Genomic DNA, 20,465 nt, shown 5'->3' with positions numbered 1-20,465 from the left:
ATGGGAGTGGTGAGCAGGATTAGGGCTAAATGGGGGTTAGGAGGTGAATGTATTTTAATCTACAGTTAGATACTTATTTACCCTGTATTTTAATGAAGAACATTTATTTATTTACGATACATTATTCATTCACAAAGAAAGCTGGTGTCCTTAAAGGTTGGATTTTTCCCTAATTTTTTTAATTAAGGCATTAAGATCCATTTCCAAAAGATGATTTTTTTGTATTCCTCTTTTTAGTCAACTTTAGCATGGGGCTGAAGACTTTTTATAGGCACTATAGGTGAATATCAACCCAATCCTATGCTACTGCTCTTTCAGGGTCTTTCTGTAAGTGATTTCAAGATGGTGTCAGTTCACAATTTCTTCCAATGACAGGGGCTCTAGTGGCTGCTATACAATGAACTGTCTAAGTAGAGCAGAACATGCAAGTCTCTTCTCATCCTCACAGCAACAAATAATACCATAGGAAGACTGCAGACAGTGGCTCAACTACTAGCAAAACCTGTTTCCTATGTTCAGTGAGAAAAAACAGGACAATCAGCAAGTGGTAACGTTACTAGCATAGAGGAATAAGAGCAAAAGTGAGTTAAATTATGTGGGGAGTCTTCTTAGGATTTCACTATCAATGAGGTGTTTGGAAATAATTAAATTCAATATTAATTGAGATGTGTAGGGGAAAAGAGAATTTAAATGGCTGTCCCTAGTATAGCCATTATTCTAAGATCAATAGCTAGGAACATGTGAAGTTTCTACTCAGCTGATCCACAACAAAAGTTAGAGTTTTCTCAGATGTACAGAAACAGAGTAAGAAGTAAAAAGGGTGTATATTATAGACCATGCAGTGACAACGGAATTAGCTACATATCTAATTCACTGGGCAGCCATGGCCTCCTGGTTAGCACTTCGGACTTGTAAACGGAGGGTTGCCGGTTTGAACCCCGACAGGAAGGAACGGCTGAAGTGCCATTGACAAAGGCACCTAACCCCTCACTGCTCCCCAAGCGCCGCTGTTGTAGCAGGCAGCTCACTGCGTCGGGATTAGTGTGTGCTTCACCTCACTGTGTGTTCACTGTGTGCTGAGTGTGTTTCACTAATTCACAGATTGGGATAAATGCAGAGACCAAATTTCCCTCACAGGATCAAAAGAGCATATATACTTATATACTTATACATTGAAACAGACACATATTATTTACTGTATACGTATACATCAGGGTGACTTAAGGAATCTGATTGGACAGCAACAAGCTAAGCCACAGAGAATATGACAAAAGAATATTCAGCAACATCTGGTGCTTGGGCTTGATACCCCTGGCTTTTCAATAACTCATTGCTACCCTGGTACCATTCCGAACTTAGTCCCGCCCCACGGGAAGTTCGGTCTGGCATTGCTCCATTGTGGTGGAAGTATGCTCGCCCTAAATCGGGCGGACCAATCAAATCAGGCTTTACGATGATGGACAGGTGAGCAACAGCGCCTGGTCTATCACGTCATCTGAACACGCTTATGTTTGAAACAAAAACGCTGTGGCTAGAAGGATACATGGCTTTTAAGACCCCATATGGAAAATTCATATTATTTAATGAGGTTGTATCACTGAAAACGATTATTTCTGAAAACTTTGGCCAAAGTTGAGATGTGGGAAAACTGGTGGTTTCACTTTCATCAAGGGAAAACAGCGCTGTTGCATTGCGACATGTTCCCTCGTTTGTTTGAAATCTCTGATTGACCACCTGTTCGAGGGATTTGCGATTTGGGTCTTTCCCAGCTGTTTAACATGTTTGTAGCATATCACTGTTCAACAGAATTATTTTTAAAAACGGAGGGGATATAGGAGAAGAAGGATGGTTCGTGTGTTTTCTTCCTACACCTCACGGTAAGCTATTTTGTTGCTCTGATTGGTTAGGTCTATCCAATTGAGTGTAGAGGCATTCCCCCCCTGTATCGGTTGAAACACGCCCCATAATTATGTCCCAATGGAGCAGTATCAGACTCATATTCTGACTAGAATTTGAGTATGACAACGTCAGGCTAACTCATTGCCATATTAGAGTGTATTGCACTGTTCCTATGTAAATGAGTAAAGCTTTATGTATTACCTTGGTTGCAGGTCTTTCCCGTGAAGCCAGGGTGGCACGTGCACTTGTTAGGTCCAGCACACTGTCCGTGCTTGCATCCATGGTGGCATACAGCTGTGGTGGGCATTTCCATAAAAGGCCAGAGAAGATAAAGTGCCCATTTTTATAATAATAATAATAATAATAATAATAATAATAATAATAATAATAATAATAGCAATGTCAAGTACACACATAACAGACTACAGATACTGAAAAACAATCCATACCAATGGTTGGTACTCAATTTTAAATGCAAAGTTAATGTCTTAAAACGTTCTGGCTCTGGTTAGTGCTCTGTTTCAATTGCAACTATTCTCAAGGTCAAAAAGCAAGGGACAAATGTGTAAGAATATGTCCCTAAGGTTAGCTACAGTATCTTTCACATGAATTTTGACATGCTAATGATATGGTTCAATCAGAATGAATTCAATATAGTTGGGAACAAGGAGTAATGGCCCATCTAACTATGCTCATCTACATCCACTTTTTTTGCTCTGGTACAGATGGGCCAATATAACCAGCACATGTAATCTGAGGTTCTCAAATGGTAACTGTGCCATATCTTTGTGTAGTAAAAATCAGATATGATTAGGATATAAATGCATGCTTCTGTCTAACTGTGCATATTGCAACATGCCAATGAAATTTCTGCAACTAAGTTTTATTCATGTATGAATAACATTTCAAAGATGCCCTTTCATATATGAAAGTCTGTCACACATTGTTCCTTATCAGAGGTTTCAACACCACTAGTCTTGAGTGCTCAACTATCTTAGATTAAACAAGATCCTTGTGCAACAGTCATTATTGCACATAGTTGGGGGCCTTAAGTAGCCTAGAAATCTAGATGCACCCTAGCGCAGGTAGTCTAGCAACTCTCCGTTGGCTTGCGAGTTTGGAAAATTAACCTTCAATAAGACCAACCACATCGTGTATAGAGTCGGTAGGCGGGCTTAACATAACGATTGATGGCAGAGTTGCAACGGTTCGGCATGAATTCCCTGCTACTTGAAAACAAAGAAGATGGATGTTGCTGTTGGCGAACAGCGTGACACGAGTTAAGCTTTTTTTAAGTTGGCAAAAGTTTGAACTAGCCAACTAGCTCTGCTGGTGGGAAAATGCATGGGACTCATGAGTTGTAGCGCTATCCTATTGCGTGCAGAGGGAATTTGAAAGACAACCGATTATCAATAAAGTATCTATCTATCTATCTATGATATAGCTAGGGCGCTGGAGCCAGCGACCCTTGGGGCCAAGATGGCGTACAAATCCAATATGGCCGCTCCCCGAAAAAGATGAGCTGAGCTACAAATACAAACTTGATGTCTTTTTCAGCTTAATTGATGATGGGAAACACAGATGTGCTTAAGGCCCCCAACTAACAGGCCCAGGCTAAGTTCAGGATTCATTCTCATTATCCCTAAATTGATAGTTCACAGTGGGATTTACGCTCATATTTATCTCAAAAGGGCATATGATGAATTGTCATATCAGCTTTTAGTAAGATGTCTGACCCAAGGGTGAGGAGTGTAGTAGAAATCTTTTTAGTTGTTGCATGATTAACCTATAAAACAATAAAACAACCATCAATTAAGTTGTCCTCTGTTAAATGCACTGTATAAATAGTGGTACATGATATGGTGTTGCAAAAAGCATCAAGTTTTCTCCATCCCCTACTCCTATAAATCCTTATGGCCCTCAAGTCAGTCTACTGAAGTCCTCTCCACCCTTTGTAAACCTCAAGTCTTACATCCTCTCCCCTTGGTTAAAGGTAACAGTATGCAAGATATACCTTGATGGTATAAAGGAACGAGCCATAGCAAGTTGCTAAAGAGAGAACCAGTCATCCAACTTCAAGAATAGTCGAACCGAAGACATCTCGCAAAAATCGTGAAACATTACCTTGTCAGTAGATACAGCTCTTTGGAGATTGTTTGCCTTCGCCTCCACAACGAAAGTATTTTCATTGTGTACAGGGGGAACAAGCCACGAGAAATAGGCTATTTACAACGGCAGAGTAAAATATAAATATATAGCGACTTTAGGGGGAACTCTACAGTCACCACAGATACCTGAAACTGCATAGTATACCTTTAAAAGACAATGCTATATATATTTAAGTGAGAATATATGTTCATATTGAATTTAATACCAGCAACACATCTCACTGCATTGCAGACAACAACAGACAAAGTATATTAGCGAAATTTGTTTTTTTCTTAAACCCCTGATTTTTTTAAAACTTAAACATGCCTGGCTCCTCCACTGATCCAGACATCTCTTTTGCCCTACGTCATCTTAGTGCCCCAGATATTTTTGGCTCCATGCCCATACAACAATATTTTGTTCACTTGTGTAGAACCTTCTGACCAAATGAGGAATTGCTCACTGTTCACCCTGTGTTTCTTTCAACATCACTGTGACCATTACAACATAAACTTGATTCTTTTTTTGCCAGTAACTGATGAGGCTGACAGGGCTATTGAAGACTGCTCATACACTACACAGACAGACATCTAAACTCGATAGAGAATATCCATCCTCTGCACTCCCTGTCAGTTATATCTGCAGTCTTTCCTGATTTGAATTGCTCCTAGGAGAGGATTTGGGGCATTAAAACAGAAGGAGTGAACTCTAAGCAGAAGATGGTTGTTGGAGCAAGTATGATGTGGCCTACAATATCAGTTCAGCAGTTATGAGATGTACGGTGGAAGATCACCAATAATGGCCTTATAGACAGATTTGTTTGTGTGTACTGTCTGTGGGTATGTATGTGTGCATATGTGTATTTACTCCAGCTAATTGTGTTACTGTGCTATAAGGTCAACTAAATACAATACATCTAATTCTGTTGTTTGTTAATATGTTTTATATTGGTTGCTTTTATGGGTCCTTCTAGTAATTAAAAGTTAGCAGAGTACTTGTGATGTCCTGTCATTTCTTTTAACACAACCTAAAGAAGGGGAGAAACACTCCTCCAACTGGACCACATCTCATCTACAACTACTCACGGATTAAAAGACCTAATAAATGTGTCACATGAATGGGCCTTCCCAACATTAAGGTCTGTTAAAACTATTTATCAGAGAACTATTTATCTTTTTCCCAGAGAGAAGAAATACTCTTTTCTGATTGGCTGCAGGGTGGTTATTAATGAATAATGGGACACCTATGACGTAGATCTGGTAAAAAAAAAAAAAGTTAATCACCGTTCCATTTCAATGCTCATTAAATAGTAAACGGCGATTGAGCCTGTAAGTAGGCTAATGTACTTGGCGGAGGAAAAACCATTCCGCTGCGCATCGTGGACTTCTTTGCCTCTGCCTTGTCCATTAATTCCGTATAACAGGAACATAATGACCGCTGCAAAGTATATAATGACCGCTTTAAATGGCAACGGGTTTGTGCTTTTGATTCACATCTCATTCTGCAAGTAGTACGTTTGCTTATTGTATTGGACTTTCATTGAAAGTGGAAGTCAGCATATCCACGCAACATCTAAAACTGTCAAGTTCTATTTATGTGGTGATTTATATTTTCTCAGCAGAGGCCACGAAACGGTAACAACATTATTTTAAAAGACCCATTGTATAAGGTTTCTTTTCTCGTTTTGGCAAGTAGCCGAATAATAAGAGGGCTAACGTATTGCCTGCCGGTCATTATTGGAAAATAAGTCCCAACAGGCCGAACAGGACCCCGACGCGCAGCAGACAGGTCTTGCTTCGTCCTTTTTTTTCCGATAATGACCGGCGGACAATACATTATCCCTTACTTAATGTAGATCTTATTGAGCACTTTTACATATTACATATACCTTGGTCTCTGCACCTTATCCCGACTACTTTGAGGGTTAAGACGTAGGATGCTGCAAAACAAACAGCCACAAAAAAGCATAAAACATTACATGCTCTGCTCTAGTAAAGACAATAAAATGATAACATGTGTTTGCTTGGAAATGTATTAAAAGAAGCAAAATCAAAAGTCTCATACATTACATGAATTGGTAATTTCCCTTCCATGCTGTCTTAATTACCAACTGTTACCATGCAATAACCAACTGGGTCAAAGGAAAAGCCATATCATATCACTCACATTAAGCAATTCTTGCAATTGTAAAACACTAAAAACGATTCACTCTAATCACATAAAGAATGTCATGCTTTTGTCATGCAAAATTACTTGTTTAATCCATCCAAGAGTTTCATAAATATCAGGAGTGCTTAACATAAAAAAAAGTCTGTAATAAATGGTTAGTTAGTTCAAGCAAATTTAGTCTTTCAAATCTATTTCAACCTGGGCAGGGTTTCCCACCAATGATAAATCTTAGTGACTGTGAGTGAGAAAGGTCAGAGAAAGTTTTTATGTGCGCTTCCTGAGCATGCTCATAGTTTATCACACATGCACTGCTCTTAAGCTGTACAGGGGTGCTGCTGTCCATAAACAGAGCTGACATATCCCCTAATTGATATATCCCCTTGAATTTCCCCTTGGGGATCAATAAAGTATCTATCTATCTATCTATCTATCTATCTATCTATCTATCTATCTAATTTGGTGATATTGGGTGATGTCACAGCTGCCTTTTGAACTTCATAGGACCTACATGTTAATTGACTTAAAGACAAGAGTGTGTGTACCAAGATTGTACTTTGTAGCAGCCAAAAATGTAATAACGGAATAACGTAATAACGGCCAATAACTTAAAGGAATTATCCGGAGTAAAATGCACTTTAATCAATTTATGGATGATTTGGGAGTACATACGTTGAGTGGACATCAAAATCATGTCATTCGGATGTGTTTTGAGAAAGTTTGATTTTACCGTTTTTAGTCAAAACTCGTTAGCCTGGAAGTGACCCGGGCATGTCATTTCGCCGCTACAAAATGCTATTTCTATAACTTTCTCAAAACACATCCGAATTACATGATTTTGATGTCAACTCAACGTATGTACTCCCAATCATCCGTAAATTGATCTAAAGTGCATTTTACTCCGGCTAATTCCTTTAATCATTTTAATGTGATAACATTTCTGAACCAAAATGTAATAACTTTTTGCAAATAATATACATTATTGACAGGTTATTATGTTAGTTGCTGGGTTAAAACAAAAACTTTGAAAATGTAATAACTGCAGCCTATTATGTAATACTGATATCACATTATTTAAGGTTTATTTATTGGATTTAAATTGTCACCATGGCACTGTACTTTCAAATAGCATCTTAAAAAATGACCATACAAACACCTCTCTCTCTCTCTCTGAGATAGGAGTATTTATTATGACCACCGCTAGCATAGCTAGCATTGCGGTCATATACAAGTTATTACTAAATGTTTGTGGTATGTTGGTCTCAAGGGCCCGCATCAACCTAGCCCATTTACCAGTCATTTGTGATTTGCATTCATTTGAATAAATTTATATGTACATTTAGTAACTGTACTGCCATCGGCCTGTAGATAGTGTTTAGCGAAGGGTTGCCGTAAGGGATGTTGATAAATTGACATATGGGTGTAGGCTGGCGGCTAGCATTATTTATTATCATCAAGGGGTGTGATAACTCGTAGCCTACCTCCAGGTTGCTTTGCATTGAGATGATACTTCAGACTTGACAAACTCCTATGGTATGAAAATTCCCTACTGCAGAAATCACAGAGAACATGCTCCTGTCAACAGTTCCAACTGGGCGTTTTTTTAAACGTAGGCTAAATGTTCCATTCACTGGACCAAGCGCTTTCTCGTCCGCCTCCTTCAGTCACTGTAGCCAGACCTGCACTGGGTCAAAGAGCACCACGAAATGTGATTAATCAGCATTAAATTAGTTTAACATGTTATTTTTTCTGTAATTAATTAATTGAAATTAACGCGTTATTTTGACAGCCCTATTATAAACGTTTGAGGTGTAAAATATTTAATACAGGAAGTGGAAATGGACACTGGTCCTATCATGGCATCGCAATATAATGGAACTCTTGTTTGCATCTAGTGGTACAATGGACACTGTCATGGCATCACAATATAATGGAACTCTTGTTTGCATCTAGTGGTACAATACAAACTATTAAACAGCTGTAGATTAATTTACACATCTCATTTGTTGTTAAAACTGTTGTCTAAAACTGCTTCCAATGGATATGGAGAAGCAGGTATGATGGAACAGTGGCGTCGCTGCCTGACAATAGGCCATTACTGGTTTGATCCCCAAACCAGCCACTGCGAATCCATGTCGTTTTGGATAAAAAAAACGTCTGCTAAGTACCAGTCACTTGATAATGATCTCAAATCAGCCTATAAGTGCAGTGGCAATTTTCAAACATCTGATTATAGATTTGCCAGGATCTGGTTGTTGTAGTTTGTATCCCAAAAAGGTTCCAGTTATAAACAGCACTTACCACAGTCTCATGATACCAGATGTACAGTATATTTGGGGACTGTGATGATAAAATGTGAAAGGTAGGATAAATGTATTTATTTAAAAGTCTATGCAAATGTCTTTTGCAGGGATCGAAGGGCTATCAGTATAGGGACATGCAAGGGATGTATGATGTAGCCTTAGTAACCAAATTACATAGCCTGTTAGTGTTTCTATTCAACACACTTATACTCCAGAGTTTCAGAAAGTTGTCTCCAGATTGTCACATTGTACCAAAGCCACCTCTGGCCCATGTGACTACTACACAGTAGAAGATTGTATTGTTATGAATACAGTTCCAGCAAGTCACATGATTGAATTTTATTTCATTTTATTGTGTTTTCTTCACACATTGTCACAAATATAACTTTTGATCAATAAATGGTGACTTGTTGCATAGGATTGGAATTGAGCAGGGCTAAAGCAGCTATTGAAGCCCCCCTAATCAAACTCCAGTTGGCTGTAGAAGCATTCACTCACGTTGGCAGTGACCCCAGGAATTTCGTTTCCAACCCCAGCAGCAGTCGACTCGCCCACCATACCGACACAGTCCATTAGATGATCCGATCTGCGTAGTAGACCATCTGTCAGGTGACAAAGCCATTGGATCAGGACTATACAACAGTTCCTCCAACCCCAGCACGAATAATAGATTAACCAAATGTGACAGTACAACGAATCCTTGCGATACTGGGTTGAAGGATCTGGTAGGGGGACAGTTGGTAAGTGTTCTTGATAGTATCCTGTAATAAACTCTGGGTTTGCTAACTACGTTGTTGGTGCTTCGTTTTATGTGTAGGGACCCTGAGCAAGCTACTGACAAAGTTTGGTGCTGTTTTGACCAATATTACTGGTTAAAAAAATGCTATTTGGGAAGCGTTTTCTCATAGCCCTTAGCTAATCCACTGTTTGTGATTTAGGGCTATAGCGTATACCCGGGCAAGCTCTGGTGGTTGATCACTGAAAAAGTGGTTGATCACTGAAAAATACTGTATCCACAGCTTATTTGATGTGTTTTAATGCAGAAAAAGACCCTGGGGGTCAATTTTAGCCGGAGTTACACTTTAAGTATTCAAATTATTAAATATTTTTAGCTACTAGTAATTATGCAGATTATAAAATACTATACATTATTAACAAAATATACACACTTTATATTAATTCCAAAATATATGAAATAGAAATATATGACGTAAGCCATCATTTTCTGTGTGTTTGTGTGTGTGTGTAGAGAGTCAAGCAGAATCTAGGATGGCCACTGGTGTGAATGATCTATATTCAATATTAATGACCTCAAGGTGGTGGGGGCCCCCAAATCAAATACATTTTTATCGAAGAAGTATCGAAATTGCAATTCTTGAGTTGGTATCGGTATCAAAACAATAATTTTGGTATCATGACAACACTATACCAATCTAATATAGGCCTACATAACATGTAACATTTCCAATAACAATTTTGACACAGTGGATATTGACACGCCAAATGTGTATGCCAGATACTGTATGTTCAGTCCAAGTCTCAGTCTCATTATGATAGCCACTGGCTTCCAAAGACACTTTCTTATGTTCCTCACGAAGATCTAGGCACCGATTTCTTAAATTTGCCATTCCAAGTGGAGGTGCTGAATATCCTCACCCATGAGGTCAGTTTGTACCCCTACATTTACGGTAGACGTAGGCCTAATGGTTTCCATAGGCCTATCTTTGTCATGCGATTCATCTCTTTCATGTGCAAAGTTTTCTTTATCAACGTTAACGATATTAAGTTGGCCTAGGCCTATCGCGGACATATCGAGGAGAGCACTGGCTGCTGAGAGTCTCTGTTCTTGTTCCCTCTCTTTTTTTCAACGCTGCCTCACTTCAAATTTTTTCAAAGCTGCCACCAGTCTCACTTTCTCTGACGTCCTGACGAAGGAGAAAATGCTGAGAATGTAGTCCGGCGAAAGGGAATGGTCACTCTTTCTCCCTACAAATGAATTGCATATCCTATTATGATAGACTAGTCTATAGGCTAAATGTAAAATTAGATTTATACTGATAGCAAGAGGCTGGCGCACTGTCGGTCCATTGGGTGCATAGCTGGCGGTCCGCCGGCATTTTGCTCACCGGTTCTCTGGTGGTCCGCTGGCAGGTTGCAGACAAATTGCGCAATATTTTGCCACTATTGGTCTAAAATCTTTTTCATTTGTTCAATTATACTCCATATATCATTTTATTAACTTTTCTTAATTTTCATGACAAGTTAAATTAAAAGAGATGGTGGTCCATCGGCAGACTACCAGCCACCAGCAGCATACCACCAGCGGTCCGCTATCTGCCAATCTGATTTTGCTATCTGGGGATTTACACTCAGATTAAAGATGATAAAGTATTTTTAAGGATGAATCCCGTCTAACCGCTGCAGTCCACTTATTTCTTATTTCTGTTTCCAATGGAAATCTATGAAACGGTACATTTGGTTTGTCACAGCTCCGATTGTGACACCCGACGGCACAGCAAGTTATATTTTGTTAGCTTTGTTTGGTAGGCAATGATGTTGTAAGCTATTTTATACAGTCTATGGTTGTAATGGCGAGTTTCGCTGACTCCCAAAATGGCAGCATAAACAGAAATTATGTCCATCGCGTTATCATAAACGTCACCTAGGAAACCTCAATATGGGCCTAATAAGACACACCCCATTTTATGAGACTCTTATGCACACTCTATTTTATATATATTTTTAAGTTATCCATGATTTCCAATATGGAACAGTCTACTTTTTTCAATACCAGCTAGGCCTTGTAACCTAGTGACTCAAAACCAATGCAGAATAGCTCTCTTATATGGGGCAAATCAGACACACCTCATTTTATGGTGCTTTTATGCACACTCTACTTTCTATGAATATTCAAAAGAAAATCTGTAATTTCCTATATGGAACGGTCTACTTTTTTACAATACCTCTAAAGCCATGTGACCTAATGACTCCAAACCAATGCAGAATAGTTCTACTATATATGTGACCTGATCTGACCAAATAAGTCACAAGTCGCACATTCTAATTTTGAGATACAGGCCGATTACTTCAAAAAACATTTGAAAATATCGATTTTTTTGGTGAAAAATGAAAGAAGGGGTATTCAAAATTAATTTCCCTAAGTTTCATAGTCAAGACAAGAATGTAAAGTTACATAAGTTCTTACTTAAGTGGGCAAATCCTACCTGTACCTGCCAGTAACCTGTAACTTCAAACACCATTTTCTCAGTTTTTCAATTGGAAAATGATGGCGGGAGGCCATAATTCAAAATGCATAATTCAAAATTCAAAAACTTGACAAAAATTCAAGATATGGGCCAGGGTATCATTGTAAAGCTCATGGTGTCCTCTGTCCATTGCTACATCAACTCCCTATTTAAATAGGCCTTAATGTACATGCACAAACCAGAAGCAAGAAACAGCAATTATAGCATATAGGTATTAGCATATCATATGACAGGGTTATGCAAATTGAAGATTGGCTTGCTAATTTCATGTGTGAAAGCTTTGAAGTTTATGGTGGTGTGGCTCCTGCTTGTCTCTGGGAAGGGCTCTTCACAGTTGGTGCCCTTGATAACTTTGACAACAAGTTCAACAAATTCTGTAACCTTTCATGGTATTGGAATCAGCATGTTTCACAACTGGGTCAAACATGCACTGAGACGACAGAACTGACATGTGAAGATGCAATTGCATGGTCTACTTATTATGCTTCTATGCAATCTTTGATGGATGACCCCCCAGTAATGCACTCCTTCCTCTGTCATGGTTAATCATGACATGGATGTTCTAAGACAAACTATTGCATATCTAAATCCAAAAAAAAGCAGCACACCTAACTCACACCAGGCATGCCAACCAAGTCACTCTCATGACACTTCACAATCTACAGTTGGAAACCTTTAGGGTTAGTGCTGACCCCAAAGATGAAGACACTTTCATCAATTGAACAAATGACATACCGAGAGTCCAACTTTCATGTACTTTCACGTACTGGGATCTGATAATGAGATATGAAACCCTCATTCTCATTTTCGTCAGGGCCCATACAGACAGAATGTGTGGATATGTATATGTAGAAGTATTAGAATAATTATATTTGCAAATTATGTTTTCATCCCTGTAGAGGCAGCTACAGCAGTAACGAAGCATGAGGTTTAAAACTGGGGAATCCCAAACGTGAATAAGCCTAAGTAGTTTAAGCAACATTTAGCATCATAATCAAAATACAGGTTAAATAAACCTGTGTACTTCATCTTCTCATTGGTGACTGACCTGGGTAAATGGGTTAATTCTCCTGTAGCCTGACATGATGTTCGGACATCTTCAACTGTGTTTGTGACCATCCTTAACATCTTGAGCTAGGAATGAATATCCTGGTCTGCTCACTCTCTTTTATACAACTGCTGCTGTCTTGTTTGTATCCCTCCCTTTCATTTATCCCATATATGTAAAGCCTCATGACCATAAAAATTAGCATGAAATAGGTCACCGATGTATAATTTATGTACATTTATGTACATTGGTAGTCCGCTGACACAACTTGGCTACTCAAATTCATAGTTTAGCACTTTGGCATGAATTTATCTGATTGGTGTGAGCCAACACGCAGTTGGATTACCATACCCGTCCAGTTGAGATTTTACTGAATGTTTTTGTGCAAATCAACAATCGAGAGATTCCACCATACCTACCATAAGGCACTTTTTTTGTCTCATGCAGTCCTGTCAGAGTGGTACAAAGCCTAACGGTAATTTGCTAATTTTTATAAGGTGTGAACTGTGGCTGTAACTTCTGGGCGTGAAGTTAGTTTGGACTCCTCTCGGAAGTGCATGCAAGTATTTGTAGAGCGAGAGACTTTTGACAATTTCCCATTGAGAATTTTTTTGCATTATAGCCATGGTTGAACATATTATGTAGCCTGTATTGACAAAGGTATATAATTGAGTCAAATGTTTATTTTTGTCTATTTTGTTATAGAAATGTCCATAATGTTTTTTTTTTCATTCTGAGGAATTTAGCTTCCCCTGACTTCCATTAGGAGTCGCCACTGAGCTACAGGATCATGAAGAAGCAGACACCAGGATTGGTTTACAGCATGACCTGGAGCAAGGATCACAAACTGTCCATACGCGTACTGTGGACACTAATGTCATTACGATCCTTGCAGGTTTATTCCACAATTTAGTTATGGTTCAACCTTTAATTGACATTTGAGTGGCTTTTGGTATAAGTAAAAAGTACAGATTTGACCTATGAATAGCATATGTATTAAAAGTCTAGGAGAGGAAAAATCTCGAGCATGCACGTTTTATGTTTCATGCATACAGGTTGTGATACAACATCTGCATTCAGGTGACAGGTCAGCTTGGCGGGTCAAAATTATGACGGTATTGTCACTCTTGCCAAAAATCCCTTCCAGGGACTGGATGTTGAATCTCAGCAGTTCCAGAAGCTTGAGAGACTAACTTGTTAGCCTTCTGACCTAATAATACAGGTCATTTCAGCTCCTACCCCAATGTATCTTGAGGAATACCGGTGAAGTGGAACGTTAGTTTACAGCAAAAATAATTCCCTACTCTGACAGTAGTGTCCCACTTTATACGGCCTGCACTATCCCCAAGTATAGGCTATTTTAAAATTGGTAACACAACCTAGCTTTGTATTTGGTTGTTACAGCATTAGGCTACTGACAGACATTACAGATGGTAAACATTGACAGAGAAAATTAGGCTATATATTTTCAAACTGTCAACTTAAGTTTATTCTTCATTGCCTTCTGCTGAAATTAGCTATCTGTGGGCTACTGCATCTAGTCTTAATTCCATTACTTCGGCGTTTCTTTAAAGTTAAGGAAGAATGCCACGAGCTACTGTATCTGCAGTTCGCCAGCATTGCAGTTGTAACATTGCCAGTGTTCCGAGTGATTTGAGAAAACGTGTATTGTGCAAGCTGGTAGGCTGTTGTCAGTAACAGCAACAAATGCGTTCAAATGAAGCAATGTCAGAAAGAACTGAGTGGCCGTCAGAGGCCGTGTTTAGAAAAAGCCTATTGCCTGATTCATTTTTGTCCGCCTCTGTCCGAACTAGAGCGCAACCCCAAACTGTCGCTGAACACGCAGTTGAGCTAAACCTGAACAACTAACTTAAAGTAAAATTAAGAATGTTAACAAACGATGTTAAGAACATGTTCATAATGTAATTTTTAGTAATCTGCATTTCTTACCTGCCATCGAACTCCGCATTTGCCAAGACCAAGCAAACGTATAGAAACATACATTTATACCAATGCGCCCGCAATAGTAAATCGTGCTCCATTGCCTGAACGTCCATTAAAGAACCTGTGCGTGTTTGGTGATCCACCCAAATTAGCTAGTCTAAATAGCTACACGCCAAGGTATGCTGCTACAGCAAGGTTTACCTGGAAAGTAGCCTAGAGGATGGAGCTAAACTTAAGGCTGTCTGAAATGGTCTGGTTGTGTGGCCTGTTGAGAGCGGCGTGGACAGTAGTGCTATTATAGCGGGGTCCTGTCCTGTAGCTTGCTGAAGAGTGTACCCTACTGGCGTTAATGTCTCTCCCGTTGCAAAGTCTATGTTGCAGTTTACAAAACCAACCACCTGTTTACTTTGTTGTTCATTTCTAATACACAAAAACGGGTAGGCCTACTACTTGAAGCAGAACTAGATGTACCGCAGAGCGGTACAAAATATAACCGCCGCCCAGTCCAGCACATTTTTTCCACAAAAATAAGTCACGTTTGTCAAATTGTGTTCATTTTTCTTTGTTCCTTTTTTGTGTTTGTAATTGAGTGGGTGCACAGTGTGTGGTTGTTTTTGTGGATGTGTGCTTCTGTGTGTGTTTGTTGAGTGTGTGTGCCTGCATGTAAGTTAGTTTTTTTTTGTGTGTGTGTGTGTATGTAGGTGTGTTTGTATGTATGGGTGCATGTGTGTGTGTGTGTGTGTGTGTTTATGTGTTTGTGTGCGTGTTTGTGAGTGTTTGTGTGTGTGTGCGCATGTATGTGTGTGTGCATGTGTAGTGTGCTATTCAACTACTTCCAATAACCTAGCCCATCTGTTACAATAATGCATACAGAACTGGTTCCTTCCTTCAAAATACTGTAGGGGACTAGTAAATCACCATAATTTAACAATGTTAACAAACATCAAATGTAAAGTATATATACTATCTCTCACAAATGACCTACTGAATTGTCGTCTTCAAAGTCGTGCCAAGAGAATAGCTGCTTTATTCACCATCTACTGGCTCTGTGTATTGCCATGCCTGCAAACTCCTGTCCCCCCAAAGCCGACAACATGCCTTCATCAGTGGATTTAGAGATTGGAAACATTCTGAAAGAATCAGGGATCATGAAACAAGTTTGGAACATAGACAGAATATGTTGTCTATGTTGCAGAGATCCCAAGCCGTTTGCAGAGCGGATGGTGCACTTGTCCAACAATGTGAGGCAGAACAACGGTACTGGGCAGAGGTACTCAAGCCTGTGGTTACCGTCATCAAGTTTTTGGGATCTAGGGGGTCAGCTATCAGAGGGGATGTTGGGCTCAGTGCATAATGGGAATTATCTGGGATCATTGGAGCTTATTCACATTTCAACCAATTTCTAAAGGACCACCTTGTGAAGCATGGCAACAAGGGGAAAGGTAGGCTAAGCCCTCATACGTCTCCTCCACTGTGTGATTAGTTTAATGCATTGATGGGTGACAAAACAAAGCAAGACCTTGCAGATGAAATTAAGCAGGCAAAATATTTCTCTGTTTTCGTCGATTCCACCCCAGATCTTGCTCTTTAGAGAACATCTACTCTCATAGCAACACTTACAACAAGTCTTACTGATCCTAGCACTCACCAGCCGTTTTAAACTGACAAGTAACTGTTAAAAACAGCACTCACCGACGCACTTATTCTTACTGTACTCTAATGTTTTTTTTTTTAAACTGTCCTAAAATTGTGAGAATTGTTCTAAAACTTACTGTTTACCATGTTGTTAGTCGCTTTGGTTAAAAAAGCGTCAGCCAAATGTAATGTAATGTAATGTGGATCAGCTGACATTTGTATTCAGATTTATTAATGCAAGTGGGAAAAGAGGTTGAAAGGATCATATGAACTCATCCACAGCCAAACAGGCCTAGTTTTTAGCTGAATCTGTGATTAGCACGGTGCAAAACCTTGGACTGGACTTGGCGAACTGTCGTGGGCAAAGTTATGATAATGCTAGCAACATATCTGGCAAGCAGGCTACAACGGACTCCAAGCTCATGAGAAGGAAAACGAATCCAGGCACTCCAGGAAAGGTGACTGAGGAATGTATATTTAAAAAGCCTTTATTTGTTACTGGCTAATCCATAGTTTAAAACGCCAACATGTTTCGACCACACTTGGTCTTCATCAGGGCATATACAAGTGAATGAGGACTTAGGCCTCACCTATATAGGGTCAAGAGGTCATATGACCAGAAAAGACGTAGATACTCTGCAACAGGTGATTCTTTCCAAAGCCAGTAACAAATAAAGGTTTTTAAATATACCTTCCTCAGTCACCTTTCCTGGAGTGCCTGGATTCGTTTTCCTTCTCATGAACTGATCCCATTTTCCAAGAGCACCCGATACGAGGATAAAGTCTACGCTTTACAACCAAGAGCTACCAGCCTCTTTTGCTGAAGGACTCCAAGCTCAGTTGTGATTAGCATGGTGCAAAACCTTGGACTGGACTTGGCGAACTGTTGTGGGCAAAGTTATGATAATGCTAGCAACATATCTGGCAAGCAGGCTAAACGGACTCCAAGCTCATGAGAAGGAAAAACGAATCCAGGCACTCCAGGAAAGGTGACTGAGGAATGTATATTTAAAAAGCCTTTTATTTGTTACTGGCTAATCCATAGTTTAAAACGCCAACATGTTTCGACCACACTTGGTCTTCATCAGGGCATATACAAGTGAATGAGGACTTAGGCCTCACCTATATAGGGTCAAGAGGTCATATGACCAGAAAAGACGTAGATACTCTGCAACAGGTGATTCTTTCCAAAGCCAGTAACAAATAAAGGTTTTTAAATATACCTTCCTCAGTCACCTTTCCTGGAGTGCCTGGATTCGCTTTTCCTCATGAACTGATCCCATTTTCCAAGAGCACCGATCACGAGGATAAAGTCTACGCTTTACAACCAAGAGCTACCAGCCTCTTTTGCTGAAGGACTCCAAGCTCAGTTGTGATTAGCATGGTGCAAAACCTTGGACTGGACTTGGCGAACTGTTGTGGGCAAAGTTATGATAATGCTAGCAACATATCTGGCAAGTACAACGGACTCCAAGCTCAGTTAAAAAAAGAAAGCCCACTGATCCACTATACAGTACACCATGTGCCGCCCACTCCTTAAATCTTGTGGGTATTACTATGGTAGACTGCTGTGCTGTGCAGATGTCATCTCTTTTTTTGAACTTCTACAGTACAGTCTCTGTATACATTTCGCAGTGCTTCAACCCATTGCTGGAATATAATTGTTCAAAAACAGTGATTATGACATGAGCCATAGCCTACTTTAAAATCCCTCTGCTGTAGGCAACCAGGTGGAACCGAGCAGACTCAACGAAAGCTCTATGCAGAAATTACAGCGCAATTAGAGATTCATTGGCCAAAACAGCCTCGGACTGTGATGAAAAGAACCAAACGCAAGGCCTCTACGCTGGGCAGATTTAAAGCAACCAGTGACAAACGTCAAATAAGTGACATAGATTTAGAAACTGCTGTGCGGCTTTTACAGTGCTATCCTATGTTGGCACGTTACAAGACCAGTTTGCAGATCTGGAAGAATCAGCACGATCTGTCAGTGCTACACAGGACTAGCATTACTGACTAAGTTTTGAAAACGAACGTTAAGGGTTGTTTTAAGGACATGTTTGTGCATGCCCATAGCCAGCCACTCTGAAACAGTCAGAGGCGATTCAAAACGAGTCAGAAAGTCAAGACAGGACCCATCGTCAAAATTTCGGTGTCCACCACTTGTTCATCCTAAACAAACCAAAAAAGGGACTCAAAGTCCTAAATACCGGAATTATCCTTTAAACAAAAGGAAATTATATGAGTTAATAGACAGCCTAATATGAAATGTTGTGTAGACGTGTATGAGTTATTCACATATAGTCTGGAATGCCAGTGTGTTGTTAGGCTCACCTTTTAAAGCAAAGATAGGCCATTAGGCCTAATAATGAAAAAGTTTGTGTTTTTATGAGCTCAGTCTTGAAAGGAGGCCAGTTGTAAGGCTTATTTGTTAAAATAAAAAATATATATATACCGATAGTAGTGCGTCAACATAAAATGTTGATATAGTTTATTGTGAAACAATAAACATGATCTTGACTTTGAACTACATGCAACATAGCCAGTGGTTTACTTTTACTCCATACACACTAATTGGCTTCCTGGCTGGTGATAATTTCACATTTTAGCATTTTAAAAAGAATCTCTGGTTTTAAATAAAGGCTTCCTTAGCTGTCTGTTATATTTCAATGTTGCATTCAAAAAATAATTGATTGGCTACATATAGAAACATTTAATAGGCTAATTACTCTGTAGCCACCAAGTTCTTTGAAAGATTCATTGTAAAACAGTTATGTGAAACATTTATGCATCTGTTCTGTCTCTTGAATGCAATTTATGCTGAGACTATTGTACATACCGGTACATACATCTCCACCAAGCCATGCAGAAGCCTGATTTGTTAGTCTGAGTGGCATTACTGTACTCGAAAAACTTGCTCTCCCCTATATGTTAATCGGCCAGTAGGTAAAAATGGGGAATAATGAGTAGTGAGCAAAAGACCTGTCTCAACAAATTTTGTGTACTAGTACCTGAAAGATCATGGACATTTCATTGAAGGTCATTGAAAAATCATATAAAGGTTTTTGAAATGTTGGCAGTGAAAATGGATGGGAACTCAGCTAACAGTATCTGCACTGGTATCATTCATTTAAATATTATCTCTCCACTGGTACATCCAGGGGGATTTAGTTGGCACCTGTGTGATATGGTGTGTGGCAGAGGTCCAACTCTGTCATCCATGTTACAGCAGTTCTATACCTGAAACTTTCGTATTCCTATTATGAACGATACCCTCCAGATTTTTTTGGGACATTTGAGGTTATCAGGTGAGGCAATTGACAACATGGAATGCCTCATAACAGCTGTAATGCCACATACTGTACAGTGCCCTCCCCAGTTATTGGCTCCCTTGTAAAAAAATCACTTTTTGATGACTGCATAACACCACACACAGAAATAACTGCTGTTATTGTGAGAAAAATTGTGACCGCCCCCACTGTGTTGCAATAAGGTTCCTTTGATGCAAAGTGACAAAACTAACACTACACATACAATATCAGGGGTTTCAAATAAAATTTCACAGCAAAATTCAGAAAGTAATCTTTATTACAATGGGTTTTTAAAGACTAAAACATTAACAATGAACAATTATCTTGAGGCAAACATTTTCAAAACATAATTAAAAACAGAATAATTACATTTTAGTCCAACTTTTATGAGCACTTTAAACTAAGTTATGCAACTGCTAACTTTCAAAGTTGAGAATGTAGTCAATTAAAGCGATGGTTCGGAGTAATTTCACCCTAGGGTCCTTTGCACCATGACCCCGAACACCCTCCCAGAACCCGTTTTCCCTTGGTCGAACCCTGCTCGAGTAGCGCTGTCAGAAAAGATGACTTTCTGCAGGCGCTTATGGAACCAACAGAGTATCTCGTAAATTACCCAACTAATAATTCCCTGAATGGTACAAAACTTCTACAGTAGTATAACTATGTTCTTTACTCATAAAATGAGGCATTGGAAAGTTTGTAAGTACACCAGGAGTTTATTTAAATAACACTTGCCTGATGGATT

The 20,465-nt window shown here is 39.3% G+C and overlaps 1 protein-coding gene across 2 annotated transcripts in view; it reads right to left on the bottom strand.

Annotated features, from left to right (window-relative positions):
* The window catches only part of npnta (nephronectin a), a 36,693-nt gene extending 21,643 nt beyond the window's left edge, over window positions 1–15,050 (bottom strand). Inside the window, exons 1-4 of one of the 2 annotated variants that reach the window (XM_048244725.1) lie at window positions 14,781–15,050; window positions 9,015–9,118; window positions 5,936–5,986; window positions 2,101–2,193 (exon numbers count right to left, since the gene is read on the bottom strand). In XM_048244725.1, coding sequence (XP_048100682.1) covers window positions 2,101–2,193; window positions 5,936–5,986; window positions 9,015–9,118; window positions 14,781–14,887 — 355 coding nt within the window. In that variant the 5' untranslated portion in view covers window positions 14,888–15,050. The remainder of the gene's footprint in view (window positions 1–2,100; window positions 2,194–5,935; window positions 5,987–9,014; window positions 9,119–14,780) is intronic. The other variant, XM_048244726.1, reaches the window with a different exon arrangement.
* Between the last annotated feature and the right edge of the window lie 5,415 nt (window positions 15,051–20,465).

Source organism: Alosa alosa, chromosome 6, assembly GCF_017589495.1.
Source record: "Alosa alosa isolate M-15738 ecotype Scorff River chromosome 6, AALO_Geno_1.1, whole genome shotgun sequence".
Classification (NCBI taxonomy): domain Eukaryota; kingdom Metazoa; phylum Chordata; class Actinopteri; order Clupeiformes; family Clupeidae; genus Alosa; species Alosa alosa.
This window is presented reverse-complemented; position numbering and strand designations above follow the sequence as displayed.